Source organism: Arachis hypogaea, chromosome 12 (genome assembly GCF_003086295.3).
Source record: "Arachis hypogaea cultivar Tifrunner chromosome 12, arahy.Tifrunner.gnm2.J5K5, whole genome shotgun sequence".
Lineage (NCBI taxonomy): Eukaryota > Viridiplantae > Streptophyta > Magnoliopsida > Fabales > Fabaceae > Arachis > Arachis hypogaea.
Genome location: NC_092047.1, coordinates 10,615,633 through 10,640,898, shown reverse-complemented (window position 1 = coordinate 10,640,898; position 25,266 = coordinate 10,615,633). Strand labels below are relative to the sequence as shown.

At 33.7% G+C, this 25,266-nt stretch overlaps 3 protein-coding genes and 1 long non-coding RNA gene across 4 annotated transcripts; 2 read left to right on the top strand and 2 right to left on the bottom strand.

The window, feature by feature from the left end:
• Nucleotides 1-3,245: 3,245 nt before the first annotated feature.
• Nucleotides 3,246-11,629, bottom strand: LOC112729133 (uncharacterized). The gene is made up of 13 exons (XM_029291025.2): nucleotides 11,143-11,629; nucleotides 10,864-11,061; nucleotides 10,721-10,792; nucleotides 10,424-10,635; nucleotides 10,068-10,157; nucleotides 9,756-9,839; nucleotides 9,591-9,677; nucleotides 9,399-9,453; nucleotides 8,800-9,316; nucleotides 8,624-8,710; nucleotides 8,365-8,493; nucleotides 8,142-8,275; nucleotides 3,246-3,685 (listed from the first exon to the last, which is right to left on the bottom strand). Exons 8-12 carry the CDS (start codon nucleotides 9,419-9,421, stop codon nucleotides 8,222-8,224), a joined length of 810 nt encoding a protein of 269 aa, XP_029146858.1. The 5' UTR covers nucleotides 9,422-9,453; nucleotides 9,591-9,677; nucleotides 9,756-9,839; nucleotides 10,068-10,157; nucleotides 10,424-10,635; nucleotides 10,721-10,792; nucleotides 10,864-11,061; nucleotides 11,143-11,629; the 3' UTR covers nucleotides 3,246-3,685; nucleotides 8,142-8,221.
• A 160-nt stretch (nucleotides 11,630-11,789) lies between these two features.
• LOC140176964 (uncharacterized) lies at nucleotides 11,790-12,872 on the bottom strand. Its single transcript, XR_011868282.1, has 3 exons — nucleotides 12,733-12,872; nucleotides 12,138-12,178; nucleotides 11,790-12,045 (listed from the first exon to the last, which is right to left on the bottom strand). It is a non-coding gene; the product is annotated as an uncharacterized lncRNA (long non-coding RNA).
• On the top strand, nucleotides 12,847-16,135 carry LOC112726810 (COP9 signalosome complex subunit 1). The gene is made up of 6 exons (XM_025776333.3): nucleotides 12,847-13,619; nucleotides 14,267-14,587; nucleotides 14,753-14,869; nucleotides 14,977-15,062; nucleotides 15,386-15,620; nucleotides 15,734-16,135. Exons 1-6 carry the CDS (start codon nucleotides 13,215-13,217, stop codon nucleotides 15,908-15,910), a joined length of 1,341 nt encoding a protein of 446 aa, XP_025632118.1. The 5' UTR covers nucleotides 12,847-13,214; the 3' UTR covers nucleotides 15,911-16,135.
• Nucleotides 16,136-17,176: 1,041 nt separating this feature from the next.
• On the top strand, nucleotides 17,177-22,238 carry LOC112726809 (probable pectin methyltransferase QUA3). Its single transcript, XM_025776332.3, has 7 exons — nucleotides 17,177-17,983; nucleotides 18,811-19,014; nucleotides 19,098-19,308; nucleotides 19,397-19,658; nucleotides 19,913-20,287; nucleotides 20,967-21,062; nucleotides 21,728-22,238. The coding sequence occupies exons 1-7, from the start codon at nucleotides 17,555-17,557 to the stop codon at nucleotides 21,933-21,935; spliced, it is 1,785 nt and encodes a 594-aa protein (XP_025632117.1). The 5' UTR covers nucleotides 17,177-17,554; the 3' UTR covers nucleotides 21,936-22,238.
• The last annotated feature ends 3,028 nt before the right edge of the window (nucleotides 22,239-25,266 follow it).

The following is a 25,266-nucleotide window of genomic DNA, read 5'->3' as shown; positions in this document are numbered from 1 at the left end:
ATAAGTTTAGTCAATGTGATAGGTGAATTTTGTGCAAATTTTATGAAAACACAACAAAAAAAATTAGATCCTAAAAAATAACATGATTTTTTTTATATTTTATAATAGAAAAAAAACTTGATTAATTTATAATTTTTAAAAAAATAATTTATAATTTTAAGATTAATTTATAATTTTTTAAAAAATTAATTAAAATAACTATGATAAAATTAAAAAATTGACTTCTTTTATAATAAAAAAAATTTCTTGTTTAAATAAACATTTCACTTTTTAATTTTTATGATTTATGTGAGAGAAATTAGGGTTTGATTCAAGGTGGATCAATCACACAAAAAAAAGTAGTAATTATAGTTTTTTACTCTATTATTGTTGAAGTTCAACTTTTTGCCTTTTTCAAACAAAATGGAGATATTTGAAAAAAAAATTCTCTATCATCTTACATTTCTTTTGTATAAAAGATTTATCCTTTTTATCAAATAAGACAGAATAAAACAGTCTCATTAAAAGAATCTAAATCAATTAAAGGTGTCCTACCATTAATTATTTATTCTTACAGATGATTTTATTCTTTTCTGTAAGATCTCATAGGACAGTTATGAGAACATTCTTAATTTACTAGCTACATATGAAGGCGTGAGTGGTCAGAAAGTTAATTTACATAAATCTGTTCTTTTCTTTAGCAATAATATCCCCAACTACTCAGACTCTCTTGAAAAATAAACTCAATATATTGGGCAAATAGTAGCACAAGACAAATACTTGGGACTATCTTCATTTAGTATAGACGTAAAAAAGGGCGACTTTTGGAGAAATTAAGAAGAAGATATTTAGACACATTCAGAGTTGAAAGAAAAGACTTCTTTCTTCAGCAGGCAGACATATTCTAATAAAGGCGATTGGAGAGACTATTTCGATTTATTTTCTCTCTTACTTCTAATTTCCAGACATACTCATTAGATTCATAGTATCATCTCTCAATTTTGGTGGCAACAGAAAGATTCAAAAAGTAAGATGCCTTTGATCATCTGAGATACCATGACTAGACCGAAATTAAAAGGGGGCTAGGTTTCAAAGACTTGGGTGCTCAGAACCTAGCTCTTCTAGCCAAACTGTGCTAGAAAATTGCTACTCAGCACAATCCCAACTGTCTAGAGTTCTTAAAGATAAATATTTTTGCTATGGCAATATAATGAATGCTGAAATAAGAACTGTACCTTCTTGGGACTGGTGTAGTATTTTAGAGGGTTACAAGGTTATTGAGAAGGGAATGTTGTGATGAGTTAGTGAGGGAGGTTGCATTAAAATCATTGGTAACCCCCTGACCTTAATTCCCATACTCGTATTCCATCCTTCAATTTACAGTGATTAATCTGTAAAATGTACCATTTATATATGTCAGAGATTTAATTTTACCAAATGGTGAATGGAACCAAGTACTTATTAGCAACGCTTTCACAATAGAGATCACATAGAAGATACTAGATACAAGAATAAATGGAAGAGAAGATAAACTTACATAGACTCTCAATAGAAGTGGCTCATATGAGGTATGCACTGGATATCAAACTGCATATAGCTTTCCTCACCCACCGCTGGATTTTTGCACAGAGATTATGAGGAACTGCATTGTGGAAGCATATTTGGAAAATGGAGATTCAAATGAAGATCAAAATCTTCCTTTGGAGAGGATTTCATGAAAGACTCCCAACGATATTGACCTTAAACCACCGGGTTGCGTTTGTTTACAGAGACAGAACACTGAGACATAAAATTGTGTTTGACAGACATAAATAGAGACAATGTGTTCAGAGACACTGTATTAATATATTTTGTGTCTATCCTGATAGAAAGGACACGGAAACACTAATAAGAGACACAATTTATTTTTTTATTTTTTTCATTATTTTTATTAATTTTTTATAATTATATTTTTTATTATTATATTTTTTATCTCAAATTTTTTAAATGAAAAAAAATGAGAATAAATTGAATTTTCATAATTTGTTTTAGTTTATCACCAAATAGAATACAAGAACACAAAATTTTGTGTTTTTGTTCATCAGTGTCTTATCCTATCCTATTCTTAGTGTCTTGTCCTATCCTATTCTCGGAAACAACCAATGATCCCTTCAACATGCAAGAGATACAATCAACACCAAAAAACATTCAGCCACTGTATTTTCTTGTGCGAGAAACCGAAGGAAGTATGGGATAAATGTGACTTACCTTGAGCAACTAGAGACGACCACAACAACTCTTTCTTACGCTACTGGAATGCGAGGAAGCATGGCTCCTAGAATAGAGAAACTACACTAGTGCTATACAATTTAATGGCAATCATTTGTTGGCTCATCTGAAAGAGGAGAAATAGACTGTTTTTTAAGGGAGAACCATTCTTGGTGGATATTGTAGCCTCCTCTACACTAAAGCTATGTACTGAAGTCCAACACCCTCACAATCTTTAGATTCTGAAATGTTATTCTTTTTAATCTTTGAGTTTATTTACTTATGGTACTACTCTTTTTTAGGGATCAAGATTTTCTAAAATAAGAAAGTTGGTAAAATGAAGAGTTAATCATTCTTAAATTAAGATAGTGGGACACATATTTCATAAAAATTATAAAATCAATGGTAATAAATGAAGTTATCTATCTTAAAAAAATACTTTTGTGACTAAAAAAATAAATATAAAATAATTTATTTATAAACTATTTTTAATATAAGTTTTTATATTTTAATCTCTTCTTTTAAAAGAATTTAGAAAAAATGACAAATAAGTGCCTAACTTTTTAAAGTTTTGACAAATACATTCTTGACAAAATTTAAATCCCTAACGTGGTTGTAATATTGTCCAGGTATTCGTTATGATGTCATGCTGAAAAGAGGCTAAAATTTGCAGAACAAAAAAGTCTCTAATCATGAAAATGACGTCGTTTCGAAGTTTGTAAATTCTTATTAAAAACCCTTTTGAAAATGAGAAATTATTATAGATGCCCTAACCTTTTCACGAAAATAAGAGTTTTCTTCCCTCCAAAACAAACAAACACCAACAACTACAACAATCAAAGTTATAACTATGACGCAGAAGTTACTATTTTTTGGTTCTCTAAGTAAACTATTCTTTGTTCTAGATTAGTCATCCTGTTCTCTAATTCTTTCTTCCCAAAATATTTTTCTCGAGTAAAATATTCTTTCAATGTAGTCATCAACCCACACAAAGAATTTACAATGTAGTTATTTCACCTAAACCGATTCGGACATAACGAAAATATGTTGGTAAAAAACACTATCAACTTTATCCATATACATGAAAAATTGCAAGCTTGTTTGGGTTAGTGTTTATCTTTGACATGTAAAATATGGTATACACCCAACAGAAATATTGAGGCAAAACCATCTTTCTCATCTCTAACTTGCATCGAACATGGAGTCGCATTTCCAATCGAGCGTTCTTGTCGTCTGCCACCTTCACCTCCACTTTATCTCGTGCTTAATGAGCTTTCATTATTGGCCATTAATATAAGTAACACCACCATGAACAACTATGATAAACTACTGCATACACTGCTTTATACAATCCAATTTAAATCTCATTAGGGCTAATATTCACGACGATGTTATTTTCATGTTTGGGACTTTTTCTGCAAACTTTAGTCTTCTTCTAGCATAGCATTGTAATGGATACCTGGACAACATTACAATCACATCAGTCAATTCTATTTATTTGTGAGAGCAAATGGACAGAAGGATGAAATTGTCCTCTGTTTGTAAAAGTCAAAAAAAAAAATTTATTTAAATTTCGTTAAGGATGTATTTATCAAAAATTTAAAAGGCTAGAAATTTAGGAGTGTTCACGTGTTGGCTTGGTTCGGATTTAGGGTTAAATTAGAATTGAACTAATTGTATTGTAATTGGTTTGAATTTACATTTTTTTTGTGTGTGTATCTAAACCAAATCAAACTGATAAAGAATGAATTAATTCGGTTCAGATAATTGAATACCCGATAAAATAAAAATTCATAAAAAAATAAAAATTTTATTTTAAAATTTTGATAAATATAATAAACATGTAAAATTAATAAATAAGCCAATATTTTAATTTGATTAATAAAGGTTATATTAAATTATATTATATTATATTATATTATATTATATTATATATATATATATATATATATTAAATTTATATATTTTTTAATTTAATTAATAAAGATTTGGGTTTACGAGTTGGTTCGAATTCTCTGCACTTTCAGAATTATTACTCGGACCAATTAACACAAAACAGCATTAGTTCAATTTGGGTTCGGACAGGAAATCAAATACTCGATACCTGTGAACACCCCTATAAAAATCTATTTGTCTTTTTTCAAAAAATTGAGTATTTATCCATTTTGGTCTTTAAAGAATTTCGAACCAAACATTTTAGTTCTCAACTAAAATTAATTACTCGATTAGTCCCTAACAATTAACTCCGTCAGTCACTTAGGTCCTTTGCTCCGTCAACTCTAACGGAGGACAAAATAGTCCCTGGAAACTCTAACAGGGGACAAAATGGTTCCTGACCTCCTCTGTTCGGAAACGACGCTGATAGCTTGGATACAAGGTCGAAACTGTTTGTCATCCATTTTGAATGAGAATTTACATATGATGTCGAAAGAGAATCTTGTCATGATGTCCTAATTTCCAACAATCTATATTGCTTGCTAGAGAGTGAAGACAGACGTGCCTTTGGGGTAGTTGTGAAACTTGATCTTGAGGATGTGGTGAACGTTATCGGGGTTGGAGGTGATGCTGTTATTGAGAATGTGGAGGTGGATGCTTCTGGTGGGTGAAATGCAGAGGAGGTGGGTATACCAGCCACAGAGATTTAAGAAGTGTGTGGTCTATGATTTGTTGATGTAGGTGCGACATACGTGGTAGTTACACCATAGCTTGATTTTAGAGCTGAAGAGGAGGAAGGAAAAGATGGAAAAGAAGACTGTGAAGGTGAAGAAGAAGAGTGTGAATGTTAAGGTTATGCGAAATATAATGAAAATTGGGGAAGAATAGTGTCATTTTCGAACAAAGAGGTTAGAGATCATTTTGTCCCCTGTTAGAATTGTGAGGGATCATTTTGTTCCCTGTTAGAGTTGTTAGGGACCATTTTGTCTTCCGTTAGAATTGACGGAGTCAAGGACCTAAGTGACTGACGAAATTAATTGTTAAAAACCAATCGAGTAATTAATTTTAGGGCTTGTTTGGGTGAGTTTCTAAAAAAAGATCTTTTGTCGAGTTATCTTTTTTTAGGAGATCTTATGGAAAAGTAAAAGTAATTTTATATTTAGGTATCTCATGTAAAAAAAAAATTTATCTATCAATTATATGTTTGGGTATAATAATTTAAAAGTACTTTTTTATTTATTTATTATATAAAAAATATCTTTTTTTTTAAGAAAAAAAATCTTTAAAAAAAAGATGTAAATTACGGCTTATCAAAAAAAGATTTTTTTTTTATTTTTTAGTGTTTTTATTTTTACTACTAGAAATTTGTTAAACATACTAAAAAAATAAATCTTTTTTTTTATCAAGATAATGACGTCCAAATAAGTACTCAATTAGAAACTAAAGTGTCTAAATTTTTTAAGGACCAAAATGGATAAATACTCCAAAACATTTAATAAAAAATCTCCACATACAAGTCTTTTTCCTTTACAAGTGTTACAAGTCCTCAATACCTCTTATCCCTAAAACACGCTTCTCTTTGGACGTATGTTTCACGCGCCTGCTTAACAGATTTTTTAATCAATCAACGCGCGAATATATAACTTCCTTTGGCACATCACGAAGAAGATTCTTAGCAAATTAAACGGGTATAAGGGACATGCAGATATCGAACAAGAAATGAGCCAAGTTGTTTGGAACTCTCATAACAAAGATTCATTTGATAGGAATTGGAATGATTTTCTGCTGAAGTATGGTCTTGTCGACAACAAGAGGCTTTCAGGTAATGTTTCTTAAAATCTGCAGCAGAGGTGCAAATTGCATTTTTTTTGGGTGCATTGTAGTCTGATTTGGGTGTATTTTGCAGATCTTTATGAAGACCGTCATATATGGGTTCCAATTTATATAGATCACCATTTCTGGGATGGGATGAGAAGCACACAAAGGAGTGAGAGCATGCATTCATTTTTTAACAAGTTTATTACCCGGAACAACTCGCTTATTCAATTTGTCAAACAATACGATCATTGCCTCGGAAGCAGGGAGCAAGCAGAGAGAGAATCGAATGCTGCAGATTTTCATACGGTGATACCGTGTGCAACAAAATCCTCCATTGAAGCTTAGTTTCAACATGTGTACACTCACCAAAAGTTTAGGGAAGTCCAAGCACAATTCAGAGGGAAGGCAAATTGCATCACAAGATTAACGAACTCCGCTCTAGGCTATTCAGTATACGAAGTTGGAGAACAATTTTCCAGCTCGATATTGAACAAGTTTGTGGTTACTTACGACTCAGTAGCAGCCCAAGTGAAATGTCAATGCTTATTATTCGAGTCAAGAGGGATATTGTGCCGTCACGCACTAAGCGTTTTAAGCTTTAAACGAGTAACCCAAGTGTCACCGAGATATATATTGGAACGATGGAGTAAAAAGGTAAATAGGCGACACACACACATCAAGAGCAACCACGACAAGCCACTGTTGGAGCCAAGGAGCAAGCGGTTTGACGAATTGGTGTTTTGTTTGCAAAATATTTACGAATTTGCATCAGAAATGGAGGACCTGACTGCCATTCTGCACCGTGCATACGATATTGTCATGGTTGAGATGGAAGAACTGAAAGCCAAAAGGAAGGGGACATGTTCGTTATCTCACGAAGATGCTAACTTGGAATCCGTTAACGAGCTTCAAAGCCCTCCAAGGGTTCGAACAAGAGGACGTCCAAAAAATAGGCTAGGTTCAAAGTTGGACAAACAGATTGCAAATGCCTAAAAGAAGAAGAAAACGAAAGCTCTAAACGAGGTAAAAGTGATGTTCTTTAAATATGTGGTGATTGAGTTTAATATTTTTTGTTAATAGTTTTTGCTAATATGTGAGATTATTATTTCCAGTTAAACCTCTTTGATGCCTCATCTGTGGTGCATCCAAATTCCAGCCAATATCAAGGATATGTTATGAATTATCATTTCAGGGAACCAGCAGCAGGGGATAATTTTTTGGGTGTATAGTTACAGAATATGGGTGTAAAGCTCAGTTTTTTAGGTGTATTTCTGAATTTTCTTGTGTTTGACATTTTACATTTATATATTTTCAGATGCTGCTTTTTATGTTAAAAATTATTGTTTTGTTTAGTTTTTATGGTTTAAGATTTAGGGTTTAGGGTTTAGTGTTTAGGGTTTAGGTTTTAGGGTTTATGGTTTAGGGTTTATGGTTTAGGGTTTAGGGTCTAGACTTTTAGGGTTTATAGTTTAGGTTTTAGCATTTAGGGGTTTAGGGTTTAGGATTTTAGGGTCTAGGATTTTAGGATTTATGGTTTAGATTTTAGCATTTAGGGGTTTAGGATTTACGGTTTTAGGGTTTAGGGGCTTAAGTATTTAGGGTATATATTTGGGTTTATACGGGTTATATTTGGTTGCATAATGAAGGTTCAGGTTCAGATATAGGGTATAGGGTTTAGGGTTTAGGGTTTAGGATTTTATGGTTTTAGGGTTTAGGGTTTATAGTATATATTTGGGTTAGTAGGGGGTTATATTTGGGTGCATAATTAAGGTTTAGGGTTTAGGGTTTTAGCGTATATATTTGGATTATAGGGGTTATATTTGGGTGTATACGGGTTATATTTGGGTGCATAATTAGGGTTTAGGATTTAGGGTTTAGGGTATATATTTGGGTTAGTAGGGGGTTATATTTGGGTACATAATTAGGGTTTAGGGTTTATGATTTAGGGTTTAGGGTTTTAGGGTTTAGGGTTTTATGATTTAGGGTTTAGGGTTTAGGGTATATATTTGGATTATAGGGGTTATATTTGGGTGTATACGGGTTATATTAGTTTGTTTGGTGTTGTTTTCCTTTATATTCTATGTACCTGTAATTTACAGCTTTTGAATACAGTATAGACAGTTTATAATAATTTGAAAACGCATAAACCATAACCAACTTACAATAAATTTATTTAGCTTCATTCTATCTTTGGAGGGACACGTCTTGTGATAGGGGTCAAGTAAATAAAATTTTTTCTTTCTTACATCAGCCACCATATCCACCAATGATTTGAATAGCAAACAAGTGCAAAAATCTGAAACATCTCCACATTGAACAGTGTTTTAGTTTAATTCATAGATAACCAAAGAATTGTGATAAGAAGTTTTAGAAATGAAAACTTACATATGGATGTGATGCTAATTTTTTCCGGTCCAAAAATGGTATAAACATTGGGTAGTCTTCTACATTAAATGGCTTTTTAGATTTCGGCTGTAAGAACTCCCCATTTGGATGATTTCCAATGGCCATGTTCTGCAGCATTAGTGAAACACCCAAAGAAATCTTTTAATGCACGCAAAGATAACAAAAGGCACCCAAAAGATAGCAAAATGCACCCAAAAGATAACAAAATGCACCCAAATTTTAATACATTACACCTTACCACAATATTAGGTGGGAGGCAGTAGATTTCTTCCTCGAATCTTTTAATATTCTGTTGGTTGAGGATCAGGCACATGGCAGTCACAATCTAAAAAAACAAAACAGCCAAATTAATTACATCAATCAATATTGCAGTCATATTTCATAACATAATCATTAATCTTGATCTAATCTTACGTCAACTTCAATATATGAAGTATCTTTTAAGGATGCAAAGTGGACTCTTGACAGCACCAACGGTTGTTGGGCGTTCAGTGTGCAAATTGAATCATACTCATCAGTACTGTCGTTCGCGTATGTCCTGATACGTGTCGTCCAGAGGTAGCATTTTTCTTTCATTTCGGCCGACATTAAATTTCTCCTCACAGGAGTTTCAAATTTGTCAAAAGTCTGGCCCACGGTTTGCTTTTCAGTTGGCAGAGTTTTACCTTCTGGAAAATCTGGTGTTTTCTTTTCTCCACTCTTTGCAATCTTTTCCACTAGCACATCTAATTCTTCTATTAATATTGTAGTTTCTGGACTTTTTACCACCTGAGCTTCTGCTTGCGCAACCCCCTCTTGGGTCTGTGTTTCTTCTTGGCTTGAATCAGTCAGGCCAAGGCTAAATGATGGCAATGGTAATTCTTTAGGTACATAGGACGCTGTCCTGGCCATCATCAATAGTGCAACAGCACTCGCTTCAGGGGCTGGATCCCTGCTTGATGACATATATCGTACTATAACAATAAGAATAAAAGAATGATATTGAAAATAAATTTATACTTTGATGAACTTACATTTTAGATGGAGCTGGTGGCATTGTTGGTGCGCTTTCATCAACTTTTTGTGGTTCTGGAGTGTTGTGGGATTAGAGAAAATGAATCAGATTATAAAAATATCAGTTACAGCTCAAATTTCAGGATATATACCCAAATAAGATAACAATATACCCAAACAATAACGAAATGCACCCGAATAATTTTGCTCACCTCTCTGTTGGTGGGGATGGTTCAAATGGTGGGACAGGACTTTCTGATGTTGTCTGGGATGAAGGCAGGTATAGTTGAATTAGAACTCTAAACAAGACAAAAATAAAATGTTAAGAAAACCCTTTTAAAATAGATTAGAGGTTAAAATTTCGTTATAAAACTTACATATCAAGCGGTTGAGAGGATAGTCGAAAAACGATGATCTGTTGTTGAGCAGGGTCACTCAACGATTCTTCTTCCCGACTAAATCTGAAATACACCCAAATAAGATAACGATACACCAAAATAATGACCAACTGCATCCCGAAATGCTTTTTTTTTTTTGAGAACTTACGTAGTTGCAGATTTTTATTTTTTTTCCTGCCTTTTTTTCTTGAATAAAACGTTAAAGGGATCTTTGTTCTAAAAAAAATATATACAGAATTAGAAGAATATGGTAAAAAGAGAATTTAGAAAATGGTATAAGAAAGAAATTACATGGAATCCGAAGGTTTGTTTACACTGCTCTGCTCCGTTTGTCCTTGAAACAAAGGATCAGTCTCGGTTGCTACGCTCACCTCCGGCATTCTAAGTATAGAACAAATATCATTCAGTAAATAATACTATTCAGGATATCAAAATTCTATCAATTAACCGAAGATAAATAACCAGCTACCAAAACACCTTAAAAATGTAATATGCACCCAATTTTAACATACCCTTATTGATGTTGTCTTAAAAATCCTTATATTGTTTCAGTTCCAATTTTAGTTCTGACAGTACATTCAAAAGTACATGTTAACAAAATATAGTTTTGATTATAGAGTTTAAGATAGGTTTAGAAAGTATCTTACCCATCGTAGGAATGATTTTCTTCTTCTGAAGACGAATCCTCGATTACGTGCTTTCTTTTTCTGGGTTGCGTCCTGAAAATCAAAATATTATGAATCAGACAAATACAACAATATTGATTATGAGATACCGTCGAAGGCAGTTCACACTTTTGGCGGAAGTATGAATTTTTTTGCTTGTTTTTTGTTTTTTAACTGGTAAGGATTCTTCACTCCTGAAATTAAATGAGAAACCTTGTGTTAATACATTAAATTTTGATAGAAACAGAAAAGAAAGTGATGATAATTTCAGAATCTTACTCATTAGTGGATTCACTTATGCTCTTTGAATTGGAATCCTCTAAAATTTGCTTCCTCTTTCTGGATTCCATTCTGAATAGCAAACAATTATTAGGGAAAAACACCTTAAAATGGACAAAATGCACCCAAAAATAATTACTTACTTTTTGGTCCCCTTTTGGGTTGTTTCCTTGTAGGTTCTTCTGAGTCTTTTTCCGACTCAGACTCAGAGGAAACATCAACATCAGTCTCTGGCGAATCATTCTCAGAGGAAGAACTTGGTTTTTTTTCTTTTCTTCTTTCTTTTCTTTTTCTTTCATTTCTTTCAATTTCTTTTTTATTTCCGCCATTTTGACGATGCCCTGAAAGAGTAGAAATGTTAGTTTACAGCTTCTGCATAAATAAAATATACACAAATTAAAGAATGTATTATGTTTGCTTACCATATGGTCATCTATCTCTGCTCTAATTCTTGAAACTAGCTGCTCTCTGTTCCAGTTGCTAACCCAGGGCACTGCAGCTTTTTTCTCTCCTTTCTTCTCCTTGTTTTTTGCGAGATGAAAATAGATTATCATCAAGGCATAAAGGCACCCATCGATTGATTTTTTTTTAGACGGTAATTCGTTATGCCTTTAATGATGAAATTTAGCACACGGGCTTCCCAGTTGCCCTCTGTTATTTTCTCTATCTCAAAAATTGGAGCTATGTGCACGGGAGATACTTTGGTTATTATACTTGGCAACAAGAATGCCATCTGAATATAGAGGATGAAAATTCTTTTAAACATCAGCCGATCTTGTTCACTTTCAACATTGATACTCATCATCTCATTAGTCAGCTGCTTCAGAGTGTTGCCCTGAAACTTTCTAAAAATGAGCTCGTTCTCTTCAAAGAGATTCTTATAACTCACTTTATCAGGAAATAGATCTCCTACAAAAAAGAAAACAATTTATTACTTGAAATGCATGCAAATATGATTCATATGAACTCAAATATCACTCACATGCACCCAAATATCAATCATGTGCACCCAAATATCACTCATATATTACAAAGAATGGAACTATACAATTTTTCTGTAATCAGTTACCTGACGCATTGAGGTCAAGGGCGTGCCCTATTGTTTTGGATGTAACCTTACAGGAACCATAGCTGGTTTCCAGTGTGTTTTTCCCTAATTTAAAGGAGTTAGCCAACACCTTTAAAAGTTTGTGAGGCACATTCATCGGCGGGATGTGCACGAGTCCCCCAAATCCTAATTCATGAACCATCACTTTCTTCGGTTCACTCATCTTTTCAAATTTTTTGCTCAGTAGTTTGGTAGCACACTTCAAGTCTTTGGTTTGCTGTAAACAAAGCAAAATTAGAGTTATTTAAATAATCTATATTTGTATTAGGAAAAATTGACTTATTCTAAGATATATATACATTCACTTACGTTGTATTTTTTTTCACCTTGGTTTTTGGTCGTCATTTTTACTGCAAGGAAAAAGAAATACTGTCAATAGATAAAAAAATGCACCCAAATACCAGAGCCATACACCCAAAAATCAGTCACGTGCACCCAAATACCAGCCACAAACACCCAAATCCAGTCCTATACACATTTTGTTTTTTTCAATTAAACAAAATTAAATGAGTTCAAAATCATATTCAACTCAACCAAACAAGTAAAATCATAAATTAAACGAGTTCATAATGATATTTTAGTTTAAAATGCCACTAAAAGCACCAGTCACATTCCATACTGACATATACACCCAGAAATGCTCCATACACAGTTTAAGTCTATACAAACCTACTTAAAAGGCATCCAAACATTTACAAAACAGAGTTTATATCTATACACCCAAATATCATTTCACTACAACTACGAAAAATAGCGTAAACGACTTGAAGAGTTTCATTAGAAAAGTAATATAAGATCTAAACCAAGAACAGTGAAACAGAGAGAAAAATACCACGATATAGTACTTCGATTTCTAAATCAGAAACAGAAATGTGAAAAATCCAAAAAAAAAATGAAACAGTACCTTGAATGATGTTTGTTCGTTCTGTTTGGTGTTTTTTGATGGAGATTTGAATATTTTCTTCTTGATTTTTTGTACTTTTTGCGATGACTTGAACGGTTTCTTCAGAGCTTTTTTGTGTGTTGAAAGTCACTTGAATCTCGAGGATTTGTGTATTAATCGAGGAAGAAGAGGAAGAATTTTTCATTATGAGCGCGCTTTGGAAAAGTGAAACGGTTGAGTAACGCGCGTGGTTTTCACGTTCATGTGTGGAGAGTGTGGGTGCGCGTCATTTTTTGTTGGGCTTGGACAATTTGTATAACTTGTAAGTCAAAAAGGCTTGTATATGTAGCAGGCCTGAAAATTTAATTAAGTTGTTTATTCAAACACTAAGAAGCATCGGACCACTGCACCCAGTGAACCAGACCACACCGAAACAAAACCCTTCCCACATACTGACCAAAAAAAACCTCCCCACATACACACAGAGAAAACCCTAGGCGAACATGGACGCCGACGATGAAACCTTCGCTCCGATCACCGACGAAGTCGGCGCCAACGGCGGGGACGAGCAGCGAAGCCGGCGGCCGATTATCAGCGGTGACCATCTTGACATCGAGGCGTACGCGAGCCTCTACTCTGGCCGGACGAAGATCATGCGGCTACTCTTCATCGCTGACCACTCCTCCGACGAGAAGGTCGGTAATCCTTCGATGAATCTTGAGGCGCTGCGAATGGCGTACGACGAGATCAAGAAGGGAGAGAACACGCAGCTGATGAGGGAGGTGGCGCAGAAGATTAATGGGAGGTTAGGGCCCAGCTACGAGCTCGATTCGGCGTGGTGCGACGCGGTGGATCATAGGGCCGAGCAGAAGAAGGAGAAGCTCGATAACGAGCTCAATGCGTATAGGGTATGAATGAATTATTTCTCTTTGCAGCGCTTTATTCATTGTGTTTCTAGGGATTTACATTTTGCTTTTGAAGATGTGATCCACTTTTTTTGCGGTAGAGGAATAATATATAATTTAAATTAGAGATTTGTTTGGGTTTTTTGAGTTGGTTATGAATTAGCTAATAGTTTTAGTTATATTTGTTAGTATATATAAGTTTAACGTTTAGTGTTCATTGCTTATAATCTCAGGCACAGTTTATCACATTCGTTAGGTAATCATAGTTTTGTTGCAATAAGTTTTCCCTTTGATTCTCAATCAATGAAATCATGTTGCCTTAAGAAAGACTCTGTATTCCACATTTCCACTTGGATTACTCATTTCCCCCACTGTCACCTTGGTCATGTTTTTCTACGAATTACTTTTTTCTAAACTACGGTTTTGATTAGAAGCCGAATTGGAATACTATCCCATTGACCTTTTGAATTATAAACTGATTTGAATACTATATGTTAATTGACCACATTGGTTTGCTTTTCTTATATGATAAGTTAGCTTTTCTATTTTTGGTGCTAAGATGTAGTTGATTAGTTCAAGTAATTCGGCCGTTGTTGTCATTGGCCTGCCTTTTCCTATTTCTTCCTTTAACTTGTCTTTCTTTTTTGCAGACAAACTTGATCAAAGAAAGCATAAGAATGGGATACAATGATTTTGGAGACTTCTACTATGCTCATGGTCAATTGGGGGATGCGTTCAAAAGTTATGTCCGTACTCGGGATTATTGCACTACTTCGAAGCACATCGTTCATATGTGTATGAGTGTGATTCTAGTCAGCATTGAGATGGGTCAATTCACTCATGTTACAAGCTATGTTAACAAAGCAGAACAAGCACCGGATGCTCTTGACCCAATAACTATAGCGAAGCTTCGTTGCGCTGCAGGATTGGCAAACCTAGAAGCCAAAAAGTACAAGCTTGCTGCTCGAAAGGTTGGTTCCATGATGTGCTTAGAGCACTCTAGACCATTGCGTCTTTAGTTACTGGTTGGGAATTAGAGTGTTAAGTCTTTTTCGTTTTTCATCTGTTGGTTGATGAATGATAGCCTATTAGTTTTGTTGCTTATAACTTTGGCAACCACTTATTGTTTAATGCAGTTTTTAGAAACAAATCCAGAATTAGGGAGTCACTATAGTGAAGTAATTGCACCTCAAGATGTTGCAACCTATGGAGGACTTTGTGCACTTGCAACATTTGATCGGACAGAGTTAAAGGTAAAGTACTCATTATATTGTTATGATGATTCTTCTATATGACCATTGGGAGACGTTGATTATATTGTCATTGTGATTTTATTACTTCATTTTCTTATAATTTGCAGAGCAAAGTTATAGACAATCTCAACTTCCGGAATTTCTTGGAGTTAGTGCCCGAAGTAAGGGAACTTATAAATGATTTTTACTCAAGGTAAGTTTCTCTCTCTCTCTCTCTCTCTCTCTCTCTCTCTCAATATGAGATTGATTGGTCTATGTCACTTTTCTGATTGATATTATTAGAAATATGAAGGGTTTCAGTTGGATGAATTTGCACTGCTCATCTAGAAAAATTACCAGAGTTTATAATAATTGGGTTGGAATGCCTTCATGGAGAATTGACATGAATTAATAAAGAATTGAATCGATTTTTGTGGGGAGAAAACTTTTTGGGATAATTGATTAATGGCGTAATTACTCTCCTTTATATCTTTTTGTGCTTGTGTCTGAATGGTGATTTCTTTACTCATTTTGCAGTCACTATGCCTCATGTTTGGAATACTTGGGGAACCTCAAAGCAAATCTTTTGCTTGACATTCATTTGCATGACCATGTCGAGACACTTTACGATCAAATTCGTCACAAGGCCCTGATCCAGTATACACTTCCATTTGTTTCTGTTGATTTGAGCATGATGGCTAACGCATTCAAGACAACAGTTGCTGAACTTCAGAAAGAACTTGAGGCGTTGATTACCGATAATCAAATACAGGTCTGGTTTGAAATACTTTAGTTGTCTTGTTTTCCTAGATTTGTGTTCAACCAGGTTTTGTTTATAATTGGGAAAATATTAATCTTATTACTTCATGCCAAAAACTCTTGCAGGCTCGAATCGATTCACACAACAAAATCTTGTATGCACGGCATGCAGATCAAAGGAATGCTACCTTTCAGAGAGTTCTTGAGACTGGAAGGGAGTTTGATCGTGATGTTCGGTCCATGTTGCTGAGATCAAATCTTGTTAAGCATGACTACAATGTTAGGCAATTAAGGAAACTTTGATTATGGATTTGTTAATTCATTTTCATTTTTATATTATAGAATATGGTGGGCATCGGTCAACTATAATGGAGCAAGGTTCTATACTGAAGAAAACTGCCTTACATTTACTGTCATGTTCAGATAGAACTTCACTTCTCTTTTTTAACCTTACCATTATGTAAAGCAACTTCGTCTTTGATGGAAATCATTCTCAATATGCTGAATCACCTCCTTTTGTTCATCAAATCTAGTTTTGTAACAAGGATACCACATCTGAGTTTTGATTTGAAAATAAAATAAAATAAAATTGTTAAACTTGGATTATATTATACTTCTAGAAATAGATTAGATTCTCCAGAGTCAGAGTGCTTTGTGACTTTTGATAACTGACATTATAAAATTGAGGAACTAGCTGTGAAGCACATTCTGTTCCAATTCCAATAGCATTTAGGCCTTTATCCAAGTCTTAACTCTTAAGAGATCATCTCATTCGTTGTTTCCACACACCACAGCCTACTTCAAACTAAATCAATCTTTCTCCGTTTGTTCAATTAATTAATCCTGCTCAATGTTAATGCAGTTTTTTTTTCATTTAAATAAACGAAAGTAATTATTTACTCAATTAAATAGATTTTTAGATTTTGCCATTTTAATCGTTTAAACATGATATTGCTGGCACAAAGAGCGAAATCAAGGATTATATGAATTGCGCGTGTTCTTTTTTTCTTGGATTTTGCTGCCAGTAACAGCGGAATCTATATAATTATTGATTTCACTCTCTGTACCAGTAAAATTGTATTTAAATATTTAAAACGGTAAAAATTTTAAAATATATTAATTAAGTAAATAATTAATTTCATTTATTTTAAAAAAAAAAACATGTTATGCAGCATACTTTGTTTCATTAATGAATAATATTACTACTAAACTTAAAATCACGTGAATAAATGTCCTAAAAAGTAATGTGTAGCGTTGTTTAGTTTAAAATATGTAGTTTCATTTGTAAATTTAAAGAAAAATAGTCGTAAATAGATTTTCCTTAGAATCAAGTATAAAAATTTAAGAAAAAGTGTAGGGGCAATAACTTTGTTAAATTCTGGCCAGCATGTAACCAACAAAGAAAAGTGAGCTTTTGGATAAAATCTCACACCAATCTCACACCATTAAAACCATCATTAATGACTATTTAATGGTTACAAATCACAAAAATTACTTGCCTCTTAGCATTTTTTAAAATTTAATTATAAAATTTTAAATAATAAAAATTTGATAAAATTATGAAAAAGCAAGGTAAACCTATAATAAAATCTTATTTTTCTCGAAACAGGATCTAGCTACGAAACTAAAATGGTCCATCATCCTCCCAAAAATAGAATAATCCACTTCCTCCCATCACATCCGTGTGGAAAACACACTGACTCAGAGTCTTCCGCACTGAGGAAATGGTGTTTACATGCGTAAACAAATTCCCCCACTAACTCATAAAAACCCCCAAAACTCCTTCATCTTCAATTCAACCTTCTTCAACCTCTCGCCACACAGAAAAGAAAAACTAGTCAAATATCATTACTTCTTAGAAACCATAAAAGCACCGATTTTTACCTCCAAACAGCATCGAAACGCAAAACCCAGATGATCATTTGACCAGATCCGACTCAGTTTAAGATGGGTCACGCAAACCTCCCAGCTTCAAAGCGCGTGAGCTCCACGCGCCAATGGCGGATCCTTGACCTTGTCTCCGCGGCGTTCTTCGGCCTCGTATTCCTCTTCTTTGTGCTCGTCTTCACCCCTCTAGGTGACTCACTTGCCGCTTCCGGCCGGCAGACGCTGCTTCGGTCCGGCTCCGATCCGCGACAGCGCCACCGACTCGTGGCGGCGATTGAATTGGGGCAACAAATGAGCGTGGAGGTGTGCCCTGCCGACATGGTGGACCACATGCCATGTGAGGATCCCAGGCTCAACAGTCAGCTGAGCAGGGAAATGAATTACTATAGAGAGAGGCATTGCCCGCCGCCGGAGGACACTCCACTCTGCCTTGTTCCACCGCCTACCGGGTACCGGATTCCGGTGCAGTGGCCTGAGAGCTTGCATAAGGTATATACATATTAAAGGTTGCATGATTACTTAGAAGAAAAACTTGCATGGTCTCAGGAATTTTGTTTAGTTCATGTTGTTTGGATATTGAATAATATTAATTGTTGAAAGTTGTGGGGAAAATGTCAGTGATATGACCGCAATTTTCTGTCTTGATGGCCATAATTTTTGTTGTAGACTCCAATAAGTAGTGCTATAGTTGTAATTAAGTGATTAGTTTGGATGGTGCAATGTTTTGAGAGGAATAGAGGTTTCTCATGCTTAGGTTTAGTTTATCGCTTGATAAACAAAGTGATTGTAATGGATGGTTAAGGGGATAAAGATTTGCAAAGCTGAATTGTCATGCAGTAGACGGCGAAAAGCATGAGGAATTTCGTGCTCTAGAAGCATGTAAGATTTTCTTGGTTTTAACTGTGAAAATATTGGAGGAAATGTGACTTTGGTGATTGAAATAACAAATTTGGTTTCATTATACTGTCGAGTGAGGTTGGTCTGGTCTGTTAGTTGTTTAATCTCAATTTAATCATCAATTGTCAGTTTGCACTTCACAGCCATTAGATTTTTAGTACAATAGCCGAATAAGTGAGAGGCCTCCTCCAGATTAAGGTCCCTCTCTCAGCTATCCGAAATCCGTAAAATAGCCTACTTTAATATATTTTATCTATGAAGAGAAAATGACAGCTTTATTTGTGTTTTCTTTATCAACCTTATATTTTTTTCTCATCTTTTATTTGATGAGGTACTTCAACATTATTTTATACTATATTTTATGATGTTATTTGTACTTGCGATTCTGCCATCTAACTGTGGTAATATAAACTGTACAGATATGGCATGACAACATGCCACACAACAAGATTGCTGAGAGGAAAGGTCATCAGGGATGGATGAAGCTCGAAGGACCGCATTTTATATTCCCTGGAGGTGGCACGATGTTTCCAGATGGGGCAGAGCAATATATTGAAAAACTTGGTCAATACATTCCAATAAGTGGTGGCACCTTGAGGACCGCTCTTGATATGGGTTGTGGGGTACGAGCTATTTTCTTGTTTCTCCCTCGACACTGGTAGATTATACTACTTTATAACCTGCAAATATATCTCATGTTTTGCAGGTTGCCAGTTTTGGAGGATATTTACTATCTCAAAACATTTTAACCATGTCTTTTGCTCCAAGAGATTCCCATAAATCACAGATACAATTTGCGGTTGAAAGAGGAGTACCAGCTCTAGTTGCCATGCTTGGTACTCGCAGACTCCCATTTCCCGCATTTGGGTTTGACTTAGTTCACTGTTCTCGGTGTTTGATCCCTTTTACAGCCTACAGTAAGTTCATTATTGACATTGAACCTTGTATAGCGTTCATCGTTGTAAATATTGGTTCATGCCGGAATGCACAAAATCTATATTGCAGATGCAACTTACTTCATTGAAGTAGACAGATTGCTTCGCCCTGGTGGATATGTAGTCATCTCAGGTCCCCCGGTTCAGTGGCCTAAACAAGATAAAGAATGGTCTGATCTTCAGGCTGTGGCAAGAGCGTTATGCTATGAACTTATTGCTGTAGATGGCAACACTGTTATCTGGAAAAAGCCAACAGGGGATTTGTGTTTCCCGAACCAAAATGAATTTGGACTTGAGTTATGTGATGATTCAGATGACCCAAGTTATGCTTGGTAATTTCCAATGGGACTATTGCTTGTTTGAGTTAATTTTTCTTCTTACCATTGTTGCTTCTCTTTCTATCTTGTTTGATATTGATATTTGTATAAACTATCCATCCGTCACGCTTGTTGCACATTTCTTTTATTACGTGGAACCAATAATAGAAGCAGTCACATACTGTTATCACCGTAATTTGTTGATAGACCTTTCTTATTTATTTATTTATTTTTTGGGATCACATAACTAAGACAATTTTGTTTTGCAGGTACTTCAAATTAAAGAAATGTGTCACTAAGCCACCTTTGGTCAAAGGAGAATATGCTATTGGGACGATTCCCAAGTGGCCAGAGAGGTTAACGGCTATACCTCCTCGGTCGACACTCCTGAAGAATGGTGCTGATGTCTATGAGGCTGACACTAAACGGTGGGTGAGGAGGGTTGCTTACTATAAACATTCTCTGAACATTAAGTTGGGAACTCCAGCCATACGAAATGTGATGGACATGAATGCATTGTTTGGGGGTTTCGCGGCAGCACTAAAATCTGATCCTGTGTGGGTTATGAATGTAGTACCAGCCCGCAAGCCATCCACTCTCGACGTGGTCTTTGACAGAGGTCTTATAGGAGTCTATCATGATTGGTAAGTTCTATGCTCAGAATTTCATGTATTTTCACTTAGGCTATGTTTGTTTGAAGGGAAAATGGAAGGAAAGAAAAGGGAGGAAAGAAAATGGGAAGGAAAATGATTATTTTCCATTGTTTGGTTGAGGAGGGAAATTAGAGAGGAAGGAAAAGGAATGGTCTCTCCAATGTTGGAAAGAAAAGGGAGAAAAAAATTATTTTCTCTTTATACTTCCAATATTAACCCTTCACTTTTTTCAATATATTTTATAATACAAGGGTAAGATTATCTTTTTATAACATTTCTATCCTTCTTATTTTCCTTCTATCCAAACACATTTAAAAAAAATAAAAATCCACTCAATTTCTTTCCCTTCCTTTCTGTCCTTTCTATTGCCTTTCTCTCTATTTCTTTTCTTCCAACCAAACATAGCCTTAAGGGGATATGGGAAAGAGCCTTTGGAGTTCAATATTTTGTCTTCTATAGTGTGGCAAACCTGCAAACCTTTCGTAGTAAATGTCTTAATGATAATTATTATTATTCGTCTGAAAAATAACTCAAGTACATCTATACAACTTGTTTTGTTTCTTTAATTAGGACCCTTCTTTCCGGCAAAAATTTTCATTACCATTAACATGTATTGCAGTTTTCAACGGGTTATTGTTTTAGATCTGAGACGTTTTGTTATTGTTCTCAGGTGCGAACCTTTCTCAACGTATCCTCGAACTTATGATCTGATCCATGTGGCTGGCATTGAGTCACTTACAAAAGATCCAGCTTCTGGCAAAAGAAGGTACGGTCGTCATAGCCTCTTGTTTCATCTGTTGTTTCCCAGTTGTGATGATGCATTCTAGGGAACAGTGTAATGTGATTTAAATTTTCGACTAATAACTGCCTCAACTAACTTGTGGCTATTGCTGTCTGATGCTCCTATCTTTGTACATATCTCTTTTCCTATCCAAAATCAAAGTGTTTTATATCATTAATTTGGATGCATATTTTAAATTCTTAAAATTCCAAACGAAAGTAAAAACAGATGGTCTATTTCTGCAACTTGGTTATATTAGTTTGAATAGTTAGACATTTGTTGGGCTTGCCTTGCTAAAACACATAGGATGTTCATTGTTCTAGCTGGAATGATTTGATAAAAAATACAATATGGATCAACTTGTGTTGTTTACTGAATTGTTAGTTCCGAGATGCCTAGAGTGTCTGTTTCCTGCAAGGTCATCTAGCTCGGAAGTGAACTCATAAATCATTTAGGTCTCCAAAATCGAGTTTACGAGCTGAATTCAATGATCCAAGTTTATTTAAGATCCAGTAGTTTTAGGTGAACATTTAAGTTTGATAACCATATTCTTAAGTTGACCTTAGATCTCAATCTGTTAAGGTGCTAAATGATAACCTATTAATCATAGTTTCTATCAATAATGGGTCACTCTATTTGCTTCATTGCAGATGTAACCTTGTCGATTTGATGGTGGAGATCGATCGAATATTGCGGCCAGAAGGAACCGTTGTGGTGAGGGATATCCCTGAAGCCATCGACAAAGTAGCTCGCATTGCTCGCGCAGTGAGGTGGAGGCCTACCATATACGATAAAGAACCCGAATCACATGGCAGAGATAAAATTCTAGTTGCAACCAAGACCTTCTGGAAGCTCTAATTCTCATAGTAGATCTCACTTACAACTTTGTAATTTAGGTGAAATTTTTTCTTTCTTCTCACTGTTTTGAGGCTAAGTGTTTCAAAGCTATCTTCTGTGCATCAAAGGCATTAGGTTTTCAGTGTTTATATAAAGGAGAAAGTCAGGTGGATATGAGAAAACTAAAAAGATGTGAAGACTTCTGTGCAATTTTTATAGAGGAAGCATAAGCCATTTTTTTTTTTAAACTTAGACGATCACTGTAATTCAATGCCATGTATTTATCATTACTTATTTATTAAAAAAAGGATCAAATAGGTTTCATTTTTTCTTGTCAGAGGTTTCATTTTTTTCTATAAATGAGTAAAAAATGTGATTTACATATTCACTGATATTGCTAATTTTTTTTTTTTTTGGGACTGGGGATATTGCTATTTTTTAGAAGCATATCAAATTCAATAAAGGGCCAAAGCCCAATCAGGCAACACCAAACACTTGCTAAGCCGAAGATCGAGACTCAAATAAACCAACTTGAGTTGGTTGAATTGTCACCTTATTCGTTTGTTTAAGTGTCAGGAGTTTGAATTTTATTTTGTGCATGCAACAATTCCAGCTATCTTTGATTAGGCGATACCATGAAGATCAATATATATATAATAAAAAAAGATCAATATTGTCTTCATTTATTCTATTAATCTTCATCCAATGAAGACCATTATATATATATTGATCTTTTCGGATTATTAATGTCTTTTTTAATAATCCTATGACCAAGAACAATTTAGATTAAATTATAAAAGATTCATCTCTCAATATTGTGATTACTATCACAATGATAAATCTCTAAATTTAATCAAGAACTTTATTATATTAATATTTTAATATAATAATAATAATAAATTATTTGACACATGATTAATTGGATTGTGGTCATACTCTTTATTCCCAACAATCTCCCACTTGCACGAGAGCCAATCATGATAGATTGGATCTTGGGCATACTATTATCCCAATAATGGGATTATCCACTCCGAGACTCATTTAAAATTCTCTTTGAGGATGATAGAAGGACTACTTTACTCTATTTAATTTGTATCTAGTTTGGTACAATTAGAATTTTTCTACAGGATGACAGGAAAACTATCTTACTCCGATTAATTTGTATCGAGTTTATTATTGATTGGATTGAAAGTTATCTATTCTATATTCAAGCTACTAGAATTGGTTAATGATGATATGGTTTAAAATCTGAATAGTATGCATGAGATTTTAAGTTCAAATTTTATTATTGTTATCTAAAAAACATATGTTTCTGTCTTCATCCTTTGGTTTAGAGTATTTTTTTTTTAATTATACAAATAATAATAAATAAAATAAATGAACTTTTTCTTTTTTATTTTTTGGCTGGGGACCTGTTTATTTCTAATAAGCAGGTATTTAATGTGCATGCATTGTTGATATATTAGTTTTAGTAGGTTGGATGTATGTATTGGACCTTTTGGGTGCATTACAAATAATGGTTTGTAGTAGTTGTTGAGTTCTAATTCTTGTAATGGCACTAAATAATGTGGTTTCTTAATCACATTTTTTAAAACAATTTTTTTTTCTCACAGTATTCTTCGATAATCTGATATGTCGATGGCTAATTTGTCGCGGATCTAAATTTTATTTTAAGGGTTTATATATACAAAACAATATTCAAACTCTTGATATTTATTTAAATAGACGAATAAACTAAACTAACCACTAGATCAAGTCAAGTTAGTTAAACATAATATACAATATTTTTTAAAGTAAAGTATTGTTTTTGTCCCCAACATTTGGAGTAAGTCCTATTTGTATGCCTAACGTTTAAATAGTCCTATTTGTATCTCTAATGTTTATAAAAGTGATTCAATGTTATCCTGCCGTCAATTATACTAATAGATCAGATTATATTTTTCAACTATTCTCACTTGAATATATTCATTCTCAATTAGGTTTCACTTGGATGTGTTTGATTTTAATATTGTACCAACTATTTGTGTTTAAGTTCAATTATGTCCCTAAAAAAGTAAATTATGTCAATGTTGCAGGAATTAATTTCAATTTTTGATGAGTTATTATTTGGAATAGATCATTGGTTATATCCTAGACATTTGTATTCTAATTTTAAGAAGAGATTTTTAGAACTCTAACTAAAGCTCATGATGTATAATTAATAGTAAGATAACATTGAATTACTTTTATAAATATAAAGAATATAAATAGAACGATTTAAACGTTAAGAACACAAATAGGATTTACCCTAAATATTGAGGATAAAAACGACACTTTAGTCTATTTTTTAATTTGATAATAAATGTAAAACAGAAGATGTATGTATCTTAATCTTACCTTCTTTATTGAGAAGTATCTTTCATGATGAGTCATTCAATAATGCACTAAATCTTTTTAAGTGTTACAAAATACATGACAGAGAAAAATAGGGGAAGGCAAGGTGAGGGTACAATAGTTTGTGATCATATTATTGATACATTATGAATAAGTGTATGATGACTATTATCTTGGAAACATGATCCTAAAACTTAGTTGGATACTTCAAACCTACCAATAAATTAGGGTTGCTGCAGGTTTCTGTTGCCTCAGAATTTGTCAACAAAAGGACCACGATATTTTTTTCTTATTAATCTTATTTATTTTTACAAAATCAAAGAAGGTATAATATATATTTGACTAAAATCTGTGTTATTAAGATGGATATAATAGTTAATTGATTTCTTAATTTTTATCCGATGATCAAATTAGTTTTTAAGATTTAAAACTGATTAAACTAATCCCTCAATTTTAAACTCGAATTAAATTAGTCTTTTGTGAATATCTAAGTAACATTGTTATAAAAAAATTAACGTGAAATATTACTATTATAACATGCCATTAGATAAAATGACATTAAAGGAAAAAATGTTTTAATCAACCAAACTCATCTTCATAAAGTCATTGGTAAGTGGTCGAATAATTAGTTCACTTGTCCACTTAAATAAATATCGGATGTTTAAATTTTATTTTATATGTGCAGTAATTTATTAGCCAACTATCACCTTTAAATAGAGTTCAAATAAAAAATACTGTAAACAAAAAAAATTATATATACACACTATATAAAATACATGCCTTATATTATAGAAATTTTTTTAAATATTCTTAACCATCAATTTCAATTAATATATATTATACATATTTTTTATAATTAAAATTAACAATTAAAATTACTAGAATATTAATATTTTTAAAATATTTAAAATTCTTTCAAATATTGAAATATATATTATATCTAATAGTAGTAGGAGAAGCATATATATATATATATATA

Coding starts and splice junctions, on each gene's coding strand:
- LOC112726810 (XM_025776333.3), top strand. CDS start 13,215: ATGGACGCCGACGATGAAACCTTCGCTCCGATCACCGACGAAGTCGGC. Junction 14,588..14,752: donor ACAAGCTTGCTGCTCGAAAG/GTTGGTTCCATG, acceptor TGTTTAATGCAG/TTTTTAGAAACAAATCCAGA. Junction 14,870..14,976: donor TTGATCGGACAGAGTTAAAG/GTAAAGTACTCA, acceptor TATAATTTGCAG/AGCAAAGTTATAGACAATCT.
- LOC112729133 (XM_029291025.2), bottom strand. CDS start 9,421: ATGCCACCAGCTCCATCTAAAAT. Junction 8,711..8,799: donor CTTCATATATTGAAGTTGAC/GTAAGATTAGAT, acceptor TTGTTTTTTTAG/ATTGTGACTGCCATGTGCCT. Junction 8,494..8,623: donor GCCTCCCACCTAATATTGTG/GTAAGGTGTAAT, acceptor CTAATGCTGCAG/AACATGGCCATTGGAAATCA.
- LOC112726809 (XM_025776332.3), top strand. CDS start 17,555: ATGGGTCACGCAAACCTCCCAGCTTCAAAGCGCGTGAGCTCCACGCGC. Junction 19,015..19,097: donor CTCTTGATATGGGTTGTGGG/GTACGAGCTATT, acceptor CATGTTTTGCAG/GTTGCCAGTTTTGGAGGATA. Junction 20,288..20,966: donor ATAGGAGTCTATCATGATTG/GTAAGTTCTATG, acceptor TATTGTTCTCAG/GTGCGAACCTTTCTCAACGT.